This window comes from Hyla sarda, chromosome 4 (assembly GCF_029499605.1).
Source record: "Hyla sarda isolate aHylSar1 chromosome 4, aHylSar1.hap1, whole genome shotgun sequence".
Lineage (NCBI taxonomy): Eukaryota > Metazoa > Chordata > Amphibia > Anura > Hylidae > Hyla > Hyla sarda.
In genome coordinates this window covers 293663453-293687884 of record NC_079192.1, presented here as the reverse complement: position 1 = coordinate 293687884, position 24432 = coordinate 293663453, and the positions used below count along the sequence as shown (strand labels likewise).

Genomic DNA, 24432 nt, shown 5'->3' with positions numbered 1-24432 from the left:
TTGCGAATATTCGCGAGCAACACTACTGAGCAATAGTGCTGCCCATATAATCTGCTATAAGAAATATTAATGCCCTAAAGTTTGTTGACTGTTTCCAAAAGCTTCCAGAAGCTTTGGGCTGTAACTTAGAATCAATACCAAGCAAGTAATGCATTATGTTTAAAGATATCAACAGCTTATATGTAGATCTACATGAACTATAAAACAGTGCTTAAATTTGAATAGGCTTCTGAAAATATATGTGTGTAGTATGTTAAGAAAAAAAAAGTAATTTGACATAACAGTGCATGACTAACAATCCTATCAAAGTTTCCCCCAGAGATACTGTATTGTATGCCTATTCATTTGTCTTGTATTGACTTGCCATATGGTGTACTGTACATTTTATACAGTTGTATTATGAATTATAGTCAACTGTGTGTTTTAATAAAGTTAAAGGGGTACTCCAGGGAACTAAACCCATAACCCATCTTTTCCCTCTCATCAACCTATTTAATTGTCTAATTATTATTTGATAGCTATGTAGGGCAGTTTCACTTTATTTGGTTGTTACTTACATGCATAAAGGGAGGGAATTATATCATCCAGCTATCCACTCTGTCTCTGTCCAAATCCCTCTCTGAAAGCAGCCCCCACCCTCCTGAGAGACACAGACCATGTGGTTTCTGGCCTGTACTGATGAGGCATGCTCTCTTTAGTGCTGAGAACTGGGAGTTGTGTGCTGCCTTAAAGGGTTACTCCACTGGAAAACATTTTGTTTTAAATCAAATGGTGCCAGAAAGTTAAACAGATTTGTACATGACTTCTATTAAAAAAAATCCCAATTCTTCCAGTACTTATCAGCTGCTGTATAATACAAAGGAAGTTCTTTTCTTTATGACTTTGCTTTCTGCCTGACAACAAGTACTCTCTGCTGACACCTCTGTCCATGTCAGGTACGGTCCAGAGCAGGAGCAAATCCCCATAGCAAACCTCTCCTGCTCTGGATAGTTCCTGACTTGGACAGAGGTGTCAGCAGAGATCACTGTGACAGACATAAATTAACCCCTTCAGGACGGAGCCCATTTTGGCCTTAAGGACCGGAGCGTTTTTTGCACATCTGACCACTGTCAATTTAAACATTAATAACTCTGGAATGCTTTTAGTTATCATTCTGATTCCGAGAATGTTTTTTCGTGACATATTCTACTTTAACATAGTGGTAAATTTTTGTCGATACTTGCATCCTTTCTTGGTGAAAAATCCGTAAATTTGATGAAAAATTTGAAAATTTTGCATTTTTCTAACTTTGAAGCTCTCTGCTTGTAAGGAAAATGGATATTACGAATATATTTTTTTTTGGTTCACATATAAAATATGTCTACTTTATGTTTGCATCATAAAATTGACGTGTTTTTACTTTTGGAAGACACCAGAGGGCTTCAACGGTCAGCAGCAATTTTCCAATTTTCACAAAATTTTCAAACTCAGTATTTTTCAGGGACCAGTTCAGGTTTGAAGTGGATTTGAAGGGTCTTCATATTAGAAATACCCCATAAATGTCCCCATTATAAAAACTACACCCCCCAAAGTATTCAAAATGACATTCAGTAAGTGTATTAACCCTTTAGGCGTTTCACACGAATAGCAGCAAAGTGAAGGAGAAAATTCACAATCTTCATTTTTTACACTTACATGTTCTTGTAGACCCAATTTTTGAATTTTTACAAGGGGTAAAAGGACAAAATTTTTACTTGTATTTGTAGCCCAATTTCTCTCGAGTAAGCACATACCTCATATGTCTATGTAAAGTGTTCGGCGGGCGCAGTAGAGGGCTCAGAAGGGAAGGAGCGACAAGGGGATTTTGGAGAGTACGTTTTTCTGAAATGGTTTTTGGGGGGCATGTTACCTTTAGGAAGCCCTTATGGTGCCAGAACAGCAAAAAAAAAACACATGGCATACCATTTTGGAAACTATACCCCTCGGGGAATGTAACATGGGATAAAGTGAACCTTAATACCCCACAGGTGTTTCACGACTTTTGCAAATGTAAAAAAAAAATAAAAAATTTACCTAAAATGCTTGTTTTCCCAAAATTTTTTAATTTTTTAAAAGGGTAATAGCAGAAAATACCCCTAAAAATTTGAAGCCCAATTTCTCCCGATTCAGAAAACACCCCATATGGGGGTGAAAAGTGCTCTGCTGGCGCACTACAGGTCTCGGAAGAGAAGGAGTCACATTTGGCTTTTTGAAAGCAAATTTTGCTCTGGGGGCATGCCGCATTTAGGAAGCCCCTATGGTGCCAGGACAGCAAAAAAAAAACCACATGACATACCATTTTGGAAACTAGACCCCTCGGGGAACGTAACAAGGGGTTAAGTGAACCTTTATACCCCACAGGTGTTTCACGACTTTTGCATATGTAAAAAAAATTATTTTTTTTTACCTAAAATGCTTGTTTTCCCAAAAATTTTACATTTTTAAAAAGGGTAACAGCAGAAAATACCCCCCAAAATTTGAAGCCCAATTTCTCCCGAGTACGGCGATACCCCATATGTGACCCTAAACTGTTGCCTTGAAATACAACAGGGCTCCAAAGTGAGAGCGCCATGCGCATTTGAGGCCTAAATTAGGGACTTGCATAGGGGTGGACATAGGGGTATTCTACGCCAGTGATTCCCAAACAGGGTGCCTCCAGCTGTTGCAAAACTCCCAGCATGCCTGGACAGTCAACGGCTGTCCGACAATACTGGGAGTTGTTTTGCAACAGCTGGAGGCTCCGTTCTGGAAACAGTGGCGTACCAGACGTTTTTCATTTTTATTGGGGAGGGGAGGGGGGCTGTGTAGGGGTATGTGTATATGTAGTGTTTTTTACTTTTTATTTTATTTTTTGTGTTAGTGTAGTGTAGTGTTTTTAGGGTACAGTCACACGGGCGGGGGTTCACAGTAGTTTCTCGCTGGCAATTTGAGCTGCAGCAGAAAGTTTGCGGCAGCTCAAATTTGCAGCCAGATACTTACTGTAATCCTCCGCCCATGTGAGTGTACCCTGTACGTTCACATTGGGGGGGGGACATCCAGCTGTTGCAAAACTACAACTCCCAGCATGCCCGTTGGCTGTCGGTGACTGCTGAGAGTTGTAGTTTTGCAACAACTGTAGGCACACTGGTTATGTATCACTGAGTTTGTGACCTCACTCAGTGTTTCACAACCAGTGTGCCTCCAGCTGTTGCAAAACTACAACTCCCAGCATGTACGGTGCATGGTGTACGGTGACTGCTGAGAATTGTAGTTTGCAACAGCTGGAGGCACACCGGTCGTGAAACACTGAGTTAGGTAAAAAAAAACTCTAAGTTTCACAACCAGTGTGCCTTCAGCTGTTGCAAAACTACAACTCTCAGCAGTCACCGACAGCCAACGGGCATGCTGAGAGTTGTAGTTATGCAACCAGCAGATGCACCACTACATCTCCCAGCATGCACTTTAGCTGTTTGTGCAAGCTGGGAGTTGTAGTTATACAACAGCTGAAGGTACACTTTTCCATAGAAAGAATGTGCCTCCAGCTGTTGCAAAACCATAAGTCCCAGCATGCCCATAAGGGAATGCTGGGAGTTGTGGTGGTCTGCCTCCTGCTGTTGCATAACTACAGCTCCCAGCATGCCCTTTTTGCATGCTGGGAGCTGTTGCTAAGCAACAGCAGGAGGCTGTCACTCACCTCCAACGATCCAGACGCTGCAGGTCAGTCCCGCCGCCGCCGCTGCTCCTGGGGCCCCGATCCCAACATTAACGCCGGGGATCGGGGTCCCCAGCACCCGGGGTGCACGTCCCGCACCCGCTCACGTCCTCCAGAAGAGGGGCGGAGCGGGTGCGGGAGTGACACCCGCAGCAGGCGCCCTGATTGGTCGTCCGCTAATCCGGCCGACGAACCAGGGCGTTCGTGAGGTGGCACCAGTGCCACCTCACCCCTGCAGGCTCTGGCTGTTCGGGGCCGTCAGAGACGGCCCCGAACAGCCAGTAATTCCGGGTCATCGGGTCACTGGAGACCCGATTGACCCGGAATCGCCGCAGATCGCTGGACTGAATTGTCCAGCGATCTGCGGCGATCGCCGACATGGGGGGGCATAATGACCCCCCTGGGCGATATGCCGGGATGCCTGCTGAACGATTTCAGCAGGCATCCGGCTCCGGTCCCCAACCGGCTAGCGGTGGGGACCGGAATTCCCACGGGCGTATGGATACGCCCTCGGTCCTTAAGGACTCGGGATTCAGGGCGTATCCATACGCCCTATGTCCTGAAGAGGTTAAATTAAAAAAGAAAAGAACTTCATGTGAATTATACTGCAGCTGATAAGTACTGGAAGGATTTGGATTTTTTAATAGGAGTAATTTGCAAATCTGTTTAACTTTCTGGCACCAGTTGATTTAAAAGAGAATGTTTTCCAGTGGACTACTCCTTTAAGGCTTCAAGACATCATTTTGGTTATTAAAGCATTTGAGCACCTCAGTGTATACAGAGAATTTTTTGTATACATCAAACTTGCTTCACAAATGTGACGATTCTCTACTGCAGCAATTTCCTAATTATTTACCATCCCTGCTTATTTTTTTATTATTTAAACTATGTTGGGAACTTTATTTTATTCCTGTCTTCATTTATTATTTGTTGTCTTTTATGCTGTAGTGTATGGACGGAATGACAGGGAATGGGACATGTGTCTGTGATGAGGCATTTACCGGCTCTAATTGTGAGCGTTGCATGGATGCAGACAAGTATGGGCCTCGCTGTGACAAAAGTAAGTGCTGTACAGTAGCCAATAAACATATTATTTTAGGTGTATGCAAAAAGGCATCTAGAAGGAATATACCATTGATATTTATTACAATAAGGCTATGTGAACTCAGTTTTTTGGTCCATATTTTCAGCTTGAAAAAAAAGTTAGCAAAACATCCAACAAGTCTAGGGTATGTTCACACAGTGGAATGTCCGCGTGGACTTTCGCAGGAATATTTTGCCCGGACATTCCACTGCAGCAGAGTCCCAGATTTGAATGGGATTCTGCTGCACTGTGCACACGGTGGAAATCCCGATTCTGGCATCCACGGAATAAATAGACTTGTCCTCTCGGAAATGCATTGCCACCTATGAGACAGTGTATCTCTGATCAGTCGTGGCGCCCGCAGTGTTATTCAAATGTGCGGAACTTCTGGCTGTGTGAACCTGGCCTTAGACTTTTAGAAATGTTTTCTGCAATTTGGAACATTCTTAATTTTTTTTTTTTACATTTAGACCATTATTTTGAATCTTGTTACACTTTACATCTCTCTCTCTCTCTCTCTCTCTCTCTTTCTCTCTATATATATATATATATATATTTATATATAGTTTTCATTAGGCAATATATATGCACAGACAGTATTTTGGGAGATTCATCAAAACCTGTCCAGAGGAAAAGTTGCTGAGTTGCCCATAACAACCAATCAGATCACTTCTTTCATTTCTGAAGAGGCCTCTGAAAAATGAAAGAAGCGATCTGATTGGTTGCTATGGGTAACTCAGCAACTTTTCCTCTGGACAGGTTTTGATGAATCTCCCCCAAAATGTTCCAAAATACTGCCTGCGCATTTTGCATAATGAAAACTTAAATGCATGATTTTTAAAAGCTTTTCAATCCCTTTTCACCTGTCCAGAGGAAATGTTGCCGAGTTGCCCATAGCAACCAATCAGATCGCTTCTTTCATTTTTTTTTTTTTTTTTTTTAAATAAAGGCCTGTGACAAATGAAAGAAGCAATCTGATTGGTTGCTATGGCAACTGGACAACTTTTCCCCTACACAAGTTTTGATAAATCTCCCCCCATAATGCTTAGGAAAGGAAATTGCTGGTTACTCGCTTTTTCGTTAGTAAGAGATCTTAAGACAGTCCAATAGAACCCATCCTAGTAGGATTAAAGGCTATAGCTTCTATGTGGTACTCTACCTCCAGAAATCGTCTTTCTGTTCTATTTAGAGAAAATATCAGACATATTAATGTTGTAAATTATAAGTCTGCAAATAAAGGTTTATTGGGAGGGTTTTAAAAACTAAGGATCGGAATACTAATTTAATGTCACTTTGCCTTAGAATGTGGATGTGTCCATGGGAGATGCAATAACCATATGGATAGTGATGGCAGCTGTCTGGTTGGCTCCTGTAAACCAGGATATACAGGACAGTTCTGTGATAGGAGGACTGTTTCTTGCGGACCACTTGTTACCTTCTGTCACGCTCACGCAGACTGTGTATACAACAACGGCGTGCCCAGGTACTCTTCAGTATTATATTACTGCATTTACCAAGTACAAAAACAACAGAATTTTAGAAGTCAAGGCATGTCTACCCTTTTAGACAGAATAAAGGGACTCTCACTGTGATTCTGCTGACATTTTTTTTTTTTTTAAGTCAATAGAGTTAAATAAGGTTTATAGAAAAAAAAAAAGTACTGTAAGTATATAAGTAAAATAAAAGTAAAATAAGTCACAAAATTACTTTCTTGGCATAAAACATGCTTTTTTTTATTGAAATATAAAAAATAAGCATTCATAAAGCTACATTGAGAGACAAATTTGAATGTCGTGGTTATTGGAAAGCAATGACACAAAAACATATTACATTATGTTTAAGTGTTTTTATTGTGCAAATGTATAATCACTTTAAGAAATCTATATACATTGTCAACCTTTACATGTTTTTATTATGATTGAAAAAACGGCCACTAGGTGGCTCTGTTCTGTTCCCTGCCTCAAGTCAAACAGTTAGTTTGGTCTCCTCCCGGCCTGGCAGGAGGCCAAACTCAGGAAGTGTGCGCGGGGCATGATGTTGCGCCTGCTGGGGAACGCCCACTTCCTCCTGCCAGGAGCTCACACAATGTGAGCAAGGGGAAAGGTATGATACACAGCTTTTTAAAGCTCGAAAAAAATCTTAAAGGGCAGGAAAGGTGTTAGGAGTAGTTAGGGAATATAATCTGAGTTATCTTAGAAAATAGTGTACTCTTTAAAAAGAACATAATGCATTCTTCCAAAAACACCACACCTGTCCTCAGGTTGTTTGTTGTATTATAACTCTGCATCATTCGCTTCGTTGGATCTCAGCTGCAATACCCCACAGAAACTGAAGACAAGAGTGGCGCTGTTTCTGTAATTCTCCAATTTTTTTCTAATTCTGGATAACCCCTTTAAAGTGTAAACAAGACCGTTTCCTTTTTTTGACTGCATGCAGAACCCTTGATGTCAAAATACATGGTGGGTAGGGGAATTTATCATACCTGTGGCTAGCATATCCTTACAAAAGCTGCAAATACCTGTTTTGCCCCCCAAAATTTGTGTTTGTTTTTTTTGTTTTTTTTACACTTTGCGCTGATTTCGCCAAGTGGGCGAAGTTTGGCATAAAATGGCATGGTATAGCATGAAGGGGGTGTGGCCTCTTACACGCAAGGAATTTACAATTACAATTTACAAATAGGCGTCAAGTGTAGCTGAAATCTACTAGCTCCAAGCAGCCTCAGCTGAGCCAGGATCTATGTAGAGGTGTGCACCTTACCCATCCGCTGGCAGGGGATTACTTAAAACTGGGGTATGAGACGCTGTCTTTACCCCAGTTCTCCCCATCATTTTTCATGGTACATATATTTACATATCACTGTTAATCTATATGTTAAGCAACAATCTTTTTCTTTCAGCTGTGTTTGTCAATCAGGATATGAAGGAGATGGGATAAACTGCAGAGAAACAAATGCCTGTATGGTCTCTGGCAGATCCCCCTGCAATGCTAATGTGAGTTGGTCTTATGTGGTGCTTATTGCTTACTATGTGAAGTATTAAATTATTTATCATACTACTTGAGCAAAATTCCTAAGGTACTACCATCAACCCAAATATATCAGGTTAGGTAGAATTTTATTATATCAGACAATTTTAGTTTACTCCATCACTATGTAACATACTAATATATATATATATAATCTTTCTGCGTGTTCACTGACATAGATGTTGACATATGTCCACAGGCTGAGTGTATACCAACAGGACCAGGAAAATCCAAGTGTGTGTGTCGTTCAGGATGGACGGGTGATGGGGTAGACTGCTCAGAGGTTAATAACTGTCTCCTCACTGACAGAGGAGGATGCCATCCAGATGCGGATTGTGTTTATATTGGTCCTGGCCAGGTAAACAACTGCCTTGATGTTTAGTATACATTGTATATGGGATAACTATGAGGTGTATGTATTAATGCCGGTATACCACCAAGCAGTAGTAGTACAGTGGTCCCTCAACATACGATGGTAATCCATACCAAATGAACCATCGTTTGTTGAAACCATCGTATGTTGAGGGGTACGTGCAATGTAAAATATAGGAAGTTGTACTCACCTGTCCCTGCCGCTCCGGATCGTCACCGCTGCCCTGGATGTCGCCCTCCATCGCTGTCGCCGCTTCCCCGTGGTGTCCCCGACGCTCCGGACATCTCTGCTTACCCGGGATCGTCGCTCTCACGTCGCCGCCATCACGTCACTATGCATGCCGCTCCTATTGGCGATGTGATGACGACGATGGAGAGCACCGGCGATGCAGGGAATCCCGAAGAGGACGGTCCAGAGCCCCAAGGAAAGGTAGGAGACCATCACCTGACAACACGGGGCACCGTAAACGGCTATTCGGCGGCAACGGAAGCAGTCAGCGCTGCCGGATAGCCGTTTATGCTATGGCCCGACATACAAAAGCATCATATGTTGATGCTGCCTTCAACATGCGATGGCCTCTGAGAGGCCATCGCATGTTGAAATTATCATATGTCGGGGCCATCGTAGGTCGGGGGGGTCACTGTACATTAGTATACAGCTTTATTGTTGCAGCTATTTTTTGTTACAAAACTTTGCAAGTGAACACTAGTGAAATAGTGCAGTTGTGCAGAAACCTGTAAGGCTGGGTTCACATTTATGCTGATGCTAGAACTGATCCCATTGATTTGAATGGGACAATTCACAGTCATTCAGCATCTCAATTTTGATGCCGGATGGTTGGACACGCCTGAAGGCACCGGGCCAGGGAACACAACTTGTCATCAGTTGTAGCATCAGTTGCGTCGAGATCTAGGCTGAGTTTACTTATGCCGGATGCTGGACATATGTGAACCCAGCCTAATACATTTCTGTAAAACTGGCCTAAATTTCCTGTGTGCAGATCCCAATAAAATTGACCCTATTTCACCGAAAATTTTTATGACCAGCTTTATCCAAGGTACTTTTACTAACACAGTAACATAGTTCATAGCGTTGAAAAAAGACCAGAGTCCATCAAGTTCAACCTATAACCCTAATGAGTCCCTACTGAGTTGATCCAGAGGAAGGCAAAAAAACCTTCATACTACAGGTAAAAATTCCTTTTTGACTCCAAATATGGCAGCAGAATAGATCCCTGGATCAACCTTCTGTCCATATAAATCTAGAATCTGTAGTCCTCCCATTCCCCATATTACTCTGTTTTCCCCTCTTTAAACCCTCTCCAGCTCCACTATATCTTTCTTGTACATTGGTGCCCAGTACTGTACACAGTATTTTGTGTGGTCTGACTAGTGATTTGTACAGTGGTAGAATTATTTCCTTGTCGTGGGCATCTATGCCCCTATTGATGCACCCCCATGATTTTATTTGCCTTGGCAGTAGCTGCCCGACACTGGTCACTTCAGCTAAATTTACTGTTAACTAAGACTCCCAAGTACTTTTCCACATCAGTCGTCCCAAGTTTTCTCCTATTTAATACATAATCCCAGCCCGGATTTTTCCTCCACATGTGCATCACCTTACATTTATCAGTGTTGAACCTCATCTGCCATTTCCCAGCCCAAACTTCCAACCTTTCCAGATCCATTTGTAACAGTGCACTGTCCTCTATAGTGTTTACCGCTTTACAGAGTTTAGTATTATCTGCAAAGATTGCTACTTTACTATTCAACCCCTCTACAAGGTCATTAATAAATACAGTGGTCCCTCAACATACGATGGTAATTCGTTCCAAACGAGCCATCATTTGTTGAATCCATCGTATGTTGATGGATTCGTGCAATGTAAAGTATAGGAAGCTGTACTCACCTGTCCCCGCCGCTCCGGACCACGTCCCGCCTCTCCCGATGGTGTCCCTGCCGCTCCCGATGGTGTCCCCGGGCCCCCGCTGGGCTCTCCTGGTCTTCTCCGGTCCTCTGCTGGGCTCTCCTGGTCTTCTCCGGTCCTCTGCTGTCTTCTCCGGTCCTCTGCTGTCTTCCACAAGGCCTTACTGGGCCTACATAGCGATGTCATTACGTCGCTGCGTACGCCGTTCCTATTGGATGACGGGCCGACGTGCGCAGCTTCGTATTGACGTCGCCGGAGAGGGCCGAGAAGACACCGGAGGACCAGCGCTGGACTCAAAGGGCACCCCGGAGCATCGTGGAGGGGTAAGTAATACTCACTTACCACACGGGGAACATTAAGCTGCTATCCGGCAGCACCTTAAGCATTTTGCGCTGCCGGATAGCACTTAATGCGATGGCCCCGACATAAAAAAGCATTGTATGTCGATGCTGACATCGACATGCGATGGCCTCTGAGAGGCCATCGTATGTCGATTTGATCATATGTCGGGGCCATCGTAGGTCAGGGGGTCACTGTATATTAAATGGAACAGCACCCAAGACGGACCCCTGTGGTACCCCACTAGTAACAGTCACCCAATCAGAAGAAGTACCATTAATAGCCACCCTCTGTTTCCTATCACTGAGCCAGTTACTTACTCACTTGCGCACATTTTCCCCCAGTCCAATCCTTCTCATTTTATGCACCAACCTTTTATGTGACACCATATCAAATGCTTTGGAAAAATCCAGATATATGAGATCCACGAGAGTTGTTCTGTTCTGATCCTTACATGCCCATTGCAGACACATTCAGCTGTTTACATGGGTAAGTATGTGCAAGCTGTGAGCCACTGTGTGTTCTGACACTTTTATATCACAGCCAGCATAAACTTTGTTTAATCTATTTGTACTTCAGTAGCTCTTCTGTGGGACTGGACCAGACAAAGCAGTCCTTACTTCCCACTTGCATCAATAAGTCTTGGGTGCCCATGACCCTTTTGCCAGGTCACCTGTTGTCCTTGTATGGGCCACCTTTGCTAGGTACTAACCACTGTGTATTAGGAACACTTCACAAGACCTCCTGTTTTTGAGATGATCTTACCTATTTATGTAACTATTACAGTTTGGTCCTTGCCAAAGTTGCTCAGACCCCTAGGCTTACCCATGTTGCCTACTTCCAACACAAGAGCTTCAGAGTGTTTAGCTGCTGTCCATTATAATAATGTTTTTCACTTCACCTGTCAGCAATTGCAATATGATCAATTTAAGTAAAATGGCAAAGTAACTGAATATATATTTTGTACAAAAAAAATCACCAGATAACCCTTTAAGTGCAATATATTCCTCTCTTGTGTTTTCACTTTATTCAGAGTGACTGTGAATGCCGGAAAGGGTTCCGAGGTGATGGGATTCAGTGTGAGCCAGTAAACTCTTGCCTTGGGGAGACTGAAAAGTGTCATTTTTTGGTAGGTTTCATGCTCTAAAATCTTTTTTTATGAGTGTTTATTATTTGGATTTATTAATGTAGTAATTTCCTATTGATGCCTCACAATAAAAGCATTACTGCACTCAACCTCTCCTCTTTGTTTCTGTAAATGCAAGCTGAGAGGCACTATGTTTTATATATGGTGGGAATGTCCGCAAGTGCATCGTTTTTGGATCTGCATATACCACCTGATCTTTTCTGTTACGAGAATTAATCTCTGGAAGAACCCGGGACATGCTTTACTGAATGCCCCGAAACCTGACATCTCACAGGGGAAGTGGAAACTTATCTACTTCATCTTTTTAGCTGCCGCCAAAATTGCAATGACTACAAGCTGGAAGGATTAATCCATTCCTCTCCATCTGGTCAAATCCAAATTAAATTGGATAATGGCCAATTATAAATTGACAAGCATCCTTTTGGCTTCTCAAAAGGCTTATGATGCCACCTGAAAGCCATGGATGGAGTATTTAAGCAATTCTCCTTATGCTGTACTTCTTTCTTAAGCTGGTACTGACTCACCATGGTTGTAGGATCCTTACCTTTCCCCCTATTTATTTCTCCCCACCCTGTGTTTGTCTGCCTTGTTTGTTCCCCCTCTTGTGCCTGTTTTTATCTCCTCTTCCTCCTGGGATTCCCAGGAGTTTCTATATTTAGAAACTGTAATATTGCACCCACTGCTTTAACAGGCCAATGTTTATGTTCATAATTGCCTTCTCCATTACTAGGAGGTATCCCTACCCTCTCCTACAATCTATAGATAGTACATTCTTTGGAACCAAAGAGGTGCTATTGCTGTCCCTACTATGGTTGATCCGGGACCCTGATTCCCTCCTGAAAGAGACCTCTAATTCTGTTTTTGCATATCTTGCTTGACAATTTACGGCATGTTCTGCATTTTGGTGTTTATACAAAACGTCAATAAAACCCATTGGTTAAATGTTCATATATAATTATATTCTAAGCAAATCAATTTGACAAAAACAATAAATCAGAATATCTAAGGATATACATAGGTTACAGGTTATCAGTGTTTCTGAGTCTGACAGTTCTCATATGCCATATGAGGTACATCGAGCTATATAGAAAAAAATTTGCTAAGTGTGCATCCCTTCATTCTTCTTTTCTATAGGCAACATGTCGGAAAGTAGAATCTGGTTTCATGGAATGTGTGTGTAAAGAAGGGTTTCAAGGTGATGGAAAAGTCTGCTATGGAAATATAGCAGATGTAAGTATTTAAAATTCAAAACCTGACTTCTGTCTGATAAGATCAAAACAAAGTTAGATATCTATGGTTATTTCAGTTATTGATCACATGAGCTAGAGATGCTGATATCAAATTAAAATGCCAATTCAAAGCAGTTTTTTTTTTACTTATCCTGTATATTTTATTCACCTAAGTATGTAATAAATAAAATAAAAAAACTCATCTTCCATTTAAATGTGTACCCAATATAACACGTTTTCTTTTCTTCTAGGTGGTTGCGTCACTTCCCGAAGCCTCTGAATTCTATAAATGTCTAAATGTAGGTTGGAGATATTACAGTGATATTGTTACTGTAAGACCTTATGTGCATGTATAATGGATCTGTATAGAGCCTGCAACGAATGGCTCAGACTATATCACCTCTCATAGTTTATAGTGGAGAGTATAGTACCTTACAATAGCTCCATACAGCAGCACAGTGCCTATTAGTCTAAAATATGAACCTACAGTGGACTTTGTGCAGCTGTACATGGACACTTTAGTAGAGAATTTAGTATTCTGTTATACTCATAGGTCCCTAATTGGTGGTGGTTGGGGTGGTGGTGGTCGTGGTCGTGGTGGGGGTGGTGGTGGTGGTGGTCGTGGTGGGGGTCGTGGTGGGGGTGGTGGTCGTGGTGGGGGTGGTTATGGTTATATATTACATATAAATAAAAACGTTCAGTTTCTCCATACCATCCATGTTCGTATTCAGAATACACCAGTTTGCATATATTGTATTAAGCCTTTTTAAATGTATAACAATAGACATAAAAACTGCAACATGCAAAGAAGAAAAAAGAAGTCATATTCACCCATGCTATCCGTGTCTTCAATTTCAGGATCCCAATATAAAAGCTTTGCTTTCTCAATCTACCAATGTCACTTTGCTTGTCCCATCTCGACGGGCATTTGATAACATGATGGATAAGGCTTACTGGATGAAAAAAGAGAATGTACCTACCTTACTAAAGTAAGCAAATCATTCTTATTTTAATAAATGTGTCACAGTGGTTTATTGCTCTGACACCTGCTCCATCTAGTCTGCTCTTCTATTATTTCCTTTATTTTATCTTAAGTTAGATAGATATATGTTTATAACAGGCATGTTTAAATTCACTTACTGTAAATTTACCAACCACTTCATACCTATAACACTCATAAAAGTCATCTTCAGACAACAGCCTATTATGATTTGGGAGCTTGCCATCACTTTCATGCTGCTTGAACCTTGAATCATTTGGACAGTCCTTGGAAACTTCTCTCTGCCTTACTGGCCTTGACTGATAGATTTGTTCCTATACCCAAAAAGAGTAAGATCTTTTAATCAAGGCTTTTAGGGTGCGGAGAAGCTGCATAGCACCACCCGATGACTTGTGGTTCAAGCAGCATGTAAGAAATGGCAGGTACCCTTTCAGCAATTCTCTGAACTGTTGGCATGCATCTTGCCTGAACTATTCCTCTGATTTGCTATGCCTATAATCGTGTACATTAAATAGAATAAAAAAAATACAGGGGGTAAATTCCCTTTTAAAAGTATATATTCATATACAGTGGGGCAAAAAAGTATTTAGTCAGCCATCAATTGTGCAAGTTCTCCCACTTAAAAAGTTGAGAGAGGCCTGCAATTTTCATCATAGCTATACCTAAACTATGAGAGACATAATGAGAAAAAAAAATCCATAAAATCACTTTGTCTGATTTTTAAAGGATTTATTTGCAAATTATGGTGGAAAATAAGTATTTGGTCAATAACAAAAGTTCATCTAAATACTTTGTTATATACCATTTGTTGGCAATGACAGAGGTCAAACGTTTTCTGTAAGTCTTCACAAGGTTTTCAGACACTGTTGCTGGTATTTTGGCCCATTCCTCAATGCAGATCTCCTCTAGAGCAGTGATGTTTTGGGATCATTGTCATGCTGAAAGACCCAGCCATGTATCATCTTCAATACCCCAGCTGATGGAAGGAGGTTTTCACTCAAAATCTCACGATATATGGCCCCATTCATTCTTTCCTTTATATGGATAAGTCGTCCTGGTCCCTTAGTAGAAAAACAACCCCAAAGCATGATGTTTCCACCCCCATGCTTCACAGTAGGAAACACGACGAGTTGAGTTATTGGCAAAAAGTTCTACTTTGGTTTCATCTGACCATATGAAATTCTCCCAATACTCTTCTGGATCATCCAAATGCTCACTAGCAAACTTCAGACGGGCCCGGACATGTACTGGCTTATGCAGGGGGACGCGTCTGGCGTAGTGTGTTACTGATGGTAGCCTTTGTTACATTGATCCAAGCTCTCTGCAGGCCATTCACTAGGTCCCCCCATGTGGTTCTGGGATTTTTGCTCACCATTCTTGTGATCATTTTGACACCACGGGGTGAGATCTTGCGTGGAGATCCAGATCGAGTGAGATTATCAGTGGTCTTGTATGTCTTCCATTTTCTAATAATTGCTCCCACAGTTGATGTCTTCACACCAAGCTTCTTGCCTATTGCAAATTCAGTCTTCCCAGCCTGGTTAAGGTCTACAATTTTGTTTCTGGTGTCCTTCGACAGCTCTGTGGTCTTGGCCATAGTGGAGTTTGGAGTGTGACTTTTTGAGGTTGTGGACAGGTGTCTTTTATACTGATAATGAGTTCAGACAGGTGCCATTAATACAGGTAACGAGTAGAGGACAGAGGAGACTCTTAAAGAAGAAGTTATAGGTCTGTGGGAGCCAGAAATCTTGCTTGTTTGTAGGTAACCAAATACTTATTTTCCACCATAATTAGCAAATACAGTCTTCAAAAACCAGACAATGTGATTTTATGGATTTTTTTTTCTCATTATGTCTCTCATAGTTGAGGTATACCTATGATGAAAATTACAGGCCTCTCTCATCTTTTTAAGTGGAAGAACTTGCACAATTGGTGGCTGACTACATTCTTTTTTGCCCCACTGTATACGTATATTATTCTTTAATTTAAAAAAAAAGGCAGTTCAGTAACAATTTCTGAAACTTTGAGAGTTTGTTCACCCAAATGTTTCATGTTTTTATTTCTAGGCATCACATTTTATCAGGTATCTACAGATATGATGATATCAAGAACTTATCTTCATCTGATGTATTGGCTACCTCTCTTAATCGCAATTTTCTTAAACTTTCTAAAGAAAATGGGGTAAGTTCCAAGGCCTCATAAGTCAGACAAATATTGGACTGCTCATGTTATATGATAGCTTGGAGGTTACCTAGTCAACATTGTATGTATGCAGCCTGCTTAAAGCTTTGTAATGTACTAAATGCTTTTTATTACATTATTTCCTTTATTTTAGAATGTTACCATTGATGGTGCTAACTTTGTTGTTGGTGATATAGTGGCTACAAATGGAGTTGTGCATCTTATTGACAAGGTAAATTACTCAATTTTTTTTTCTAATATATGTTTTGGAAATCATTTTCTGTATACAAGTCTTATTGTGACTGATAGAAAGTTGTTTTCCAGCCCATAGCAGTTACAAAACTTTTGATACATAGCAGACCTGAAAACACCTTCTTTGAAAGGGAATCTGTCAGCTGCAATTCACATTCCAAATTGCTGACACTGTTAGGTAGCTGTTAGTGCAAGGAGACACATGGTAGCTTTTATATGTCTGTTTGGGCTTCCGTAATGTAGAAAAATGCCTTTATTCTCTGGTACAAAGAGGTGCTCCCAAGCATCTAAAGGGCTGAGCCCTGAAACACCTTCTCCCTCCCCCTCCCACCCTGGTTCATTGACAGTCAGCTGGAAGTCGAGTCCTGTTTGCAGGAAATAGCTTTTGAAATGGGACTTAGTGCTGGAAGCTGAACCCTTAGGCCAGGTTCCAAGTGTGTCCAGCGCCGAGCGAGTGGTCATTGCTGTCCCCATAGACGGAAATGTCTGCTGAACAGAATCCTCCTGAAAAATAACCAAGTACATTTTTTGCCAGTGGAATATCAGTGGCAGAACATACGCCGCTGAAATTCCACACTGTGCAGCAGAATCCCATTGCCAGTAATGGAATGCTTCTGCACCGAAATTTCCGACCTAAGTGAAATTCCGGTCGAAAAATTCCGTAGTGTTAACCTAGCCTTAGGCTACAATGCTTTTAAGTGTGGCCACTAGGATCATGCAGACATTGCCGCCCCCATAGATGGCAATGTCTGCAGAGCGGATTCTGCCTTAAGAAGGGACAAGACCATTCATTTGGCGCCACTAAAATTCCATAGTGTGCACTGTGAAGCGGAAACCCATTGCCAGTAATGCTGCATTGGAATTTCCGTAGTCAAGCAGACAAACTGCCAGTCAAGCAGGGACATGGATGTGTCTCTTTGTGCCCTAACAGCTATGTAACAGTGTCAGCTGTTTGAAAATAATAATTGCAGCTGATGAATTTCCTTTAAAGAATAACTCCAATGAATAAGATGTAAATATTTCTACAAATATGCTACTATTTCCCTGATGTTATTCCGCCATACCACTCAGGCTATTTTAATTCTTCATACCAAATCAATATATGTGTGATTTGTTTTGCATGTACTTGTCAAATATTATTTTTTAATTTATTTCTTTTGTTAATATGAGTTTACTTTATTATCATTGTTTTTTTGTTTTGTTTTGTTTTAGTTTTTTTTTTTTTTGGAGAGCACTCTAATGCTATCTTTTTAACTAAGTAAAAAGTTAGGGTTTACTTTCACGTACAGTATCCCAGGCATATTTGATGCACATGACTTGAAGTTGCATATTTTCTTCTGCAGGTTTCAATGTAAACTAAATGATCGAACACAGCTTCAAATGTGCAGCTTTAAATCTTGTGCCTCAAATATGTGCAGAATACTAAACATGTGAATAGACCCTTAACCTGACGTTAATATGTTTTGTAGGTCTTGACCCCTGATCCACTTTTGGCTGGGCAGTTACCGGATCTCATGACCAGGCTCGATCAGATGCCGGATTACTCCATCTTCCGTGGCTATATCATTGTGAGTAATACCCAGCATGAGTGACTTTTTTGTGTGTTCATAAACTCATCATTATTTTTTACTATACTGCAACTTGGCTCATGTTACAAAATGATTAAGGCCTACTGTGTATATTTTATCTAGGAATATCATTTGTCAAAACTTATCGAATCTGAAGACTCCTACACAGTATTTGCACCTCATAATGATGCTATTAACAATTATATCCGTAATAAATATCCAGCCTCTGTGGTAAGTTAACTTTGCAGTTTGGGGATTTGGTATTGTTTTTTTACGTTTCGTGATCTTAGACTGGACCTCCTGATAATACAAAATATAGGTTAATAGAAAATGTGGATGCTGTGCTTACAAAAAATGTCCTGTTGCTGTCTAAAGAATATGCAAATGGAACAGCATATAGCAATAGATTCAAGGTATAGAAAAATTTAGCCATTAGGGGCAATTCACTAAAACTGTCTAATTCTAAGCAGGGCAAACTTTGACGGACAGTCTTCTAATGGACCAGATTTATTACAGTGGCTCAGGCTGTTTGTTGAACCTATTACATGAGTAGACTATGTAGTCTAAGTTTAGACCAACTGTTATTTTGCCTTACTTTAAGCCATAATCGTGGCTTAAAGGGGTATTTCGGGCAAAAACACTTTATCCCCTATCCAAAGGATAGGGGATAAGATTTCTGATCGCGGGGGGCCTGCTGCTGAGACCCCCCGCGATCTCCCTGCAGCACCTGCATTCAATGCAGGTGCTGAATCTCCAGTTTCAGAAACCTCTGGGTTTCCGGGACTGGGGACGTGACGTCACGCCAAGCCCCCTCCATTCATGTCTATGGGAGGGGGCGTGATGGCAATTTTAGATCTCACCATGCATTTTCCCAGTAATCCACAATCCTTTTTTGGATAAGGTGCAAGGGTATCAAAAACATATCTAAATCACAATTGAAGAGAAAAAAGAGGGAGCTTGGTAAAGCCACAACTCTTTTTTGGATGAGGTGCATGTGTGTCTAAAAAGTACCTAAATCACAATGAAGAGAAAAAAGTCATATGTCAAGGGATGATATCTGGTTTCAAAACATGAAGTATATAGTCAAAAGGAACCCTATAACGATGCACACCCAATATTTTTTTAAATCCTAAGTATACATAAGTACCTAAATGCATAATAAAAGTGGCGCAAGTCATGTGAGTTTTTGGTTCAAATGACGCCAGAATTTTGACGTGTTTGCAATGGTAGATCTGTCCCAGTAATTTAATTCTAGAAGGAGTTGTCAGATAGCTAAAAAACAAAAAAAAAACAAAAAAAAAACATGGTGGTGAACATATATAGAAACAGATCTATAGGTTTTGCTCATGTAGAACCTATTTTAGTTATATTCCATAGCAACTAATATGACTGACAGGAAGTAGCTTCTTCTTACATTGAAAATAAAAGAAGTCCAAGCCTTCTGCACACAGACTGGATGTGTTTTACATTAGATTTGCAAGAAAAAAGAGGTCCACAAAGCTAAAAGTGCAACAAGATACAAAGAATTAAAAAAGTGCAACAAGATATAAGGAAGTAGACAGCAATAAAGCTATAAGACATATTTAGCTATAAAGTCTTACAAACAGTCCAGGGGGCCCACTTGTTGGAAATCCAACACATGCCCATAGTTGAGCATCTTCTGGTAAAGAACGTGTGCACAGTTCCATTGCATTCTTCCACAGGGCCCCCAAATGATGACATCTCTAGCTTTTATACCCCCGAATCCCATGCATCTCTATGGACTTAAGATGCACAAAACTTCCAGAAAGACACCCCCCTCTTTGGTTCTTCAGGTCTGGGAAGTACATCTGACACTAATACAATATCCAGTTCAAATAGATAGATAAGAAGGAGAAAAATGGAGATGACATAGAGAAACATTAGGCTCACATTGTAATCAGGTTTAAAAGGATAGAAACACATTTACAGAATTAACCCTTCCATATACAGCAACAATTCAGGATAATAAACCTGATTTGGTGTATTTGTTTAATGTTCATTTATTTAAAAGCTTTGGTACTGAAAAGTATATTTGAATCATATTCAGGATGAAGATACAATAAAATATCATATCCTACTGGGACAACAGCTGATGAAGAATGATATGCTTGAAGGCATGCATCGGCAAACAATGCTGGGGACTTCATTTCAACTTGCATTTTTGATGCATGATGGCCAGGTAAAGCTACAGATTATTTTTAATATATATATTATTATTATTATTTGTAAACTTTTTCAGGGATGGACCATGCTTTGTACCTTGTATCTCAACAAGAAATCATCAAAGTTTTTTCAGTAATACAAACAACAGAAATTCAGTCAGATAGGGTACGATTAAAGGGGTACTCACTCCGGTGGAAAACATATTTTGTTTTTTAAATCAACTGGTCCCAGAAAGTTACACAGATTTGTAAATTACTTCTATTTAAAAATCTTAATCCTTCCAGTACTTATCTGCTGCTGTATGCTTCTCAGGAAGTTCTTTTCTTTTTGAATTTCCTTTCTGTGTGACCAAAGTGCTCTCCGCTGACACCTCTGTCCATGTCAGGAACTGTCCCCATAGCAAACCTATCCTACTCTGGACAGTTCCTAAAATGGACAGAGGTGTCAGCAGAGAGCACTGTGGTCAGACAGAAGGGAAATTCAAAAAGAAAATAACTTCCTATGAAGCATATAGCAGCTGATAAGTACTTGAAGGATTAAGATTTTTAAATAGAAGTAATTTACAAATATGTTTAACTTTCTGGCACCAGTTGATTTAAAAAAAAATTTCCAGTGGAGTACCCCTTTAAACATGGGAGAATGGATATGTTTTAAATGAAGCAGAAAATATACATTGAAACCTCTTTAAGAAGACCAACCAAAATTTCACTAAAAAGTGCCCCTCTATAGGGGTGATCTTTTTAAGGAAAAATATGGTGAACTGAAAATCCGTTACATTAAATCTGGTCTGGATAAGGGGGTGGTCTTCTGAAAGAAGTGGTTTTACTGTACATTTATAAAACGGATAAAATAAGGTCAATTATTCCTTATTTATTTAGATTTTTAATAAATAATAAAGTCACACACCTCATCTATAGTAAGTTTGTACAGTGTTTTCCAAACAGTGTGTCTCCAGCTGTTGCAAAACTGCAGCTGAAGATTTGGAAAACACTGTTCTAGAATATGGTTCTCAAGGATAACAATACCTAGCTGATGACAACAATGACAGAAATACTATTACCCAGTTGTTCACCTATGTATAAGAAATATATGGTAAGAACTTGTGTATTTAGCTGCGTGCATTCACAGTTTTGGTGCTTCTCTATTTTTCTAGTAGCGAAGTGCTGCACAAGTTACTTAAAGAAGTATCATGCAGAGCAATTTATCCCCTATCCTTTGGCATCTGTTCATGGGTGTCCGACCGTCCTGCACGGCACCCCGGCTCTCCCCAAGAACGGAACGTGTTGACCACAGCACGAAGCGGTGGCCGACACGCCCCTTCCATGTATCTCTATAGAAGTGGCGGAAATACCCAAACACTGTATCTCCAGCTCCTCCATAGAGATAAATGGAGGAGGCGTGTCGGCCAGTGCTTTGTGCTGTGGTCGACACGTTCTGTTCTTGGGGAGAGTCGGGGTGCCGTGCAGGAGATTGTGGGGGGTAAATTGATACGGGATAAATTGTCCTACAGGATAGAACTTATTTAAATGGTGTGACAAATTGAAAGACCTGGGCTTCATAATTCTTGCCCCTTTTTCTGTTGCATTTGTCTCTATAGTAGGGAGCATGTCCCTTATCTGCAACTCTGCTTATACTGACATTACTGTAGACCAATGGGCTACCAGCCATAATCTAAGTGTTGGGACCACAGATGACACAGGCATCAGACTAGCAGCTCATACCTAAATGCTTTGACGGTGCATTCACATCACTTTTTAATCATACGGTCACCAGATCCGACTGGGAAACGTCAAAACTGGGCGCTCTCGTATCCCAGCCGAACCCTGCCCGTATCTTATTAATTTTAATGAGCTGACGGGAGTCAGACAGTGAAAACCGTATACGGGGCAAAAAAAAAATGAAATGAATGAGATGTGGCAAATGCTGGCTAACAGACAAAAATAATAGTTTAACAGCCGAGGAAACTCGCACAGTCAGTTTGTAGAGCCATAAGATGAGAGGAGGTAACTCTACTTAAACAGATCAACAATCCTTTGGCTGAAAGCAGAGACAGGCTCTGTGTACAATGCAGTGAGCCAATGATGACACCTCCCCAATCCAACACTTCCTGTTTTCTATCATGGTGTCTCTGATATTAGAGACTGACTGAGCCTAACAACAGGCAGTGGACAGCAAATTCAGTAAAAGTAAGACCCCTAGTGGGGAAAAAAGAATAATTGGTAATAGAAGTAAATTGAGAATAATGCTTACATATATTATTGAATTAGCAAACATTGTATAAAAATATATTGACCAATAATATATATACATCTTAATCTCCATAATATATTCTGACAGTGTCCGAATGTGTAGGGAAACTCCTTAAAGACAAGGGGTAAGGTAACACATGTCCATTTATTCACACTGCTACCTATGCTACAAAAAGTCTTGTTGCTTTATTGTATTATTATGTTCCATAATACTGAACCTTCATTTTTCCGTCCAGCTTTATGTTAATGATGCTCCAATAAACTACACCAATGCAGCAACCGACAAAGGAGTCATCCATGGAATAGGGAAAGTTTTGGAAATTCAGAAGAACAGATGTGACATGAATGATACTACTTTTGGTCTGGTAATGATACATTCTAAGTTATGTTAGCTCATGTTATAATGTGAAATAGTAGAGAAGGTTTCCGGCTCTATCCCTGGTCTGGATCCCAAGCAAGGAGAAGGTGTGGACCTCACCCAGAACAATGGAAATTAAGAAAGCAAGCTCCAGCTCGGCACAGGTAAATGCGGCTTTATTCACATCAACGAGGCAACAGGTACAGAGAGGAAGTGACGCGTTTCGGCCAGGTGCTGGCCTTAGTCGACTAAGGCCAGCACATGGCCGAAACGCGTCACTTCTTCTCTGTACCTGTTGCCTCGTTGATGTGAATAAAGCCGCATTTACCTGTGCCGAGCTGGAGCTTGCTTTCTTCATTCTCATGTTATAATGTTAAAATCCATGGTGTTATTTTGCTAATCATTTTATCCAAAAGATAACACTGTAACCCATAGATGAATGCAAGCAGCAAAAGGAACTAAGCAAGAAGCACATAGGGGCCTCTTGGTTTCCAACAAGTAATTTGATAAATGTAGGTCAGGTACTAGGTATGGGCAACCTTCTTTATTGTTCTCCAAAAAATCTGCTGGCAGGGCACTATTGACTAGCCTACTGGACTTCCCACATTCTTATGATCAGCTTTAAATCTCTGATAGGAGACCTGGCCATCATCATCATTGATGGATACTGATGCAAGGTGTCTGTTGATATTAATATAATAAGAAGTATTTATTATTAGCTTCATGACTAAAACTGAAGATACAATCCAGACACAGCATTGTTCTATTACTAATCCTCCCTGTTCTCTCCATAGTGAGAACAGACACTGGAGCCTTTGTTTACATACTTAACTCTGTATCTAACCGATGAGCTATTTAAAGACACCTTTAATCTAAATTTTAATGAAAGGAACTATGTATATAGCTGGACCTGCTCATTGTCACCTCATAATAACTGTCTGGTCCTGGTACTAATAAAAATAGATTGATTTATACCATGCCAACAATAGTTTCCAGCTACATTGTCACTGTGACTATTACAAACCAAATACCAGAATATGCAAGAGAGTTATTTTTATCTCCATACACCCATGTACGTACACTAACTAAGTTCTTCAACTCCTCACTATTTTCTTGGTGTCTAACTTGTGGACCACGTAGCAATAAAACTTTTAAAAAAAATTGGCGCAGGCATATATATAATACCTGATTAGGGTACATCTCTGGATATTACTATATAATGAAACTTGTACCCAAAGATACATCACCCTACCCCTACATTTGTAAATATGCTATAATATTTCCACACTGTGACTTAAGAAGGCCACCATTTAAAAAGCCAAAAGAGAAGGTCCAAATGGGCCCATAAATGCCCTGCGTAATAGACCCAGGATTCCGATGACAATCGAGAAATGTTCGTTTGTCATGTGATCTCTGGGAATATGCATGCCGCAGCATCATCATTCCTCTGCAACCTATCACTACGTATAAATGGATGATATGCTACCAACAATGATGAAAGTTAACGGCTGCCTGAACAGTCCAGTGATTACTTGTTATCAAATGTACAATATTTAAAATAGTTACCCACAACGTATGATGAACTTGGCACATTTCTGAATGCACTTTTTTTTGCTTTTTGGATTGCTGGGCCACCCATTGAATGGAATCAGATTGCACAAAAATTCCAGTGACACACGTGTGGCATCTTCCCTAACTTTCCTTTTCTTCTCCATCCGGCCGAGACCATCATGACATAGTCTCTTGGCCCCAATGCATCTCTGCAGAGTTTGATGCCCACCCCTTGTTTCCTGTACAATGGAGCCCCGA

At 40.7% G+C, this 24432-nt stretch overlaps 1 protein-coding gene across 3 annotated transcripts in view; it reads left to right on the top strand.

The window, feature by feature from the left end:
* STAB2 (stabilin 2) overlaps positions 1 to 24432 on the top strand; it is a 121944-nt gene that overhangs the window by 47632 nt on the left and 49880 nt on the right. For all 3 annotated transcript variants that reach the window (XM_056574537.1, XM_056574538.1, XM_056574539.1), the window contains 14 exons: positions 4658 to 4769; positions 6096 to 6276; positions 7690 to 7783; positions 8017 to 8175; positions 11489 to 11584; positions 12737 to 12832; positions 13083 to 13130; positions 13690 to 13820; positions 15898 to 16012; positions 16167 to 16244; positions 17734 to 17832; positions 17956 to 18063; positions 19901 to 20032; positions 22502 to 22630. In XM_056574537.1, the coding sequence (XP_056430512.1) occupies positions 4658 to 4769; positions 6096 to 6276; positions 7690 to 7783; positions 8017 to 8175; positions 11489 to 11584; positions 12737 to 12832; positions 13083 to 13130; positions 13690 to 13820; positions 15898 to 16012; positions 16167 to 16244; positions 17734 to 17832; positions 17956 to 18063; positions 19901 to 20032; positions 22502 to 22630 (1578 nt within the window). The remainder of the gene's footprint in view (positions 1 to 4657; positions 4770 to 6095; positions 6277 to 7689; positions 7784 to 8016; positions 8176 to 11488; positions 11585 to 12736; positions 12833 to 13082; positions 13131 to 13689; positions 13821 to 15897; positions 16013 to 16166; positions 16245 to 17733; positions 17833 to 17955; positions 18064 to 19900; positions 20033 to 22501; positions 22631 to 24432) is intronic.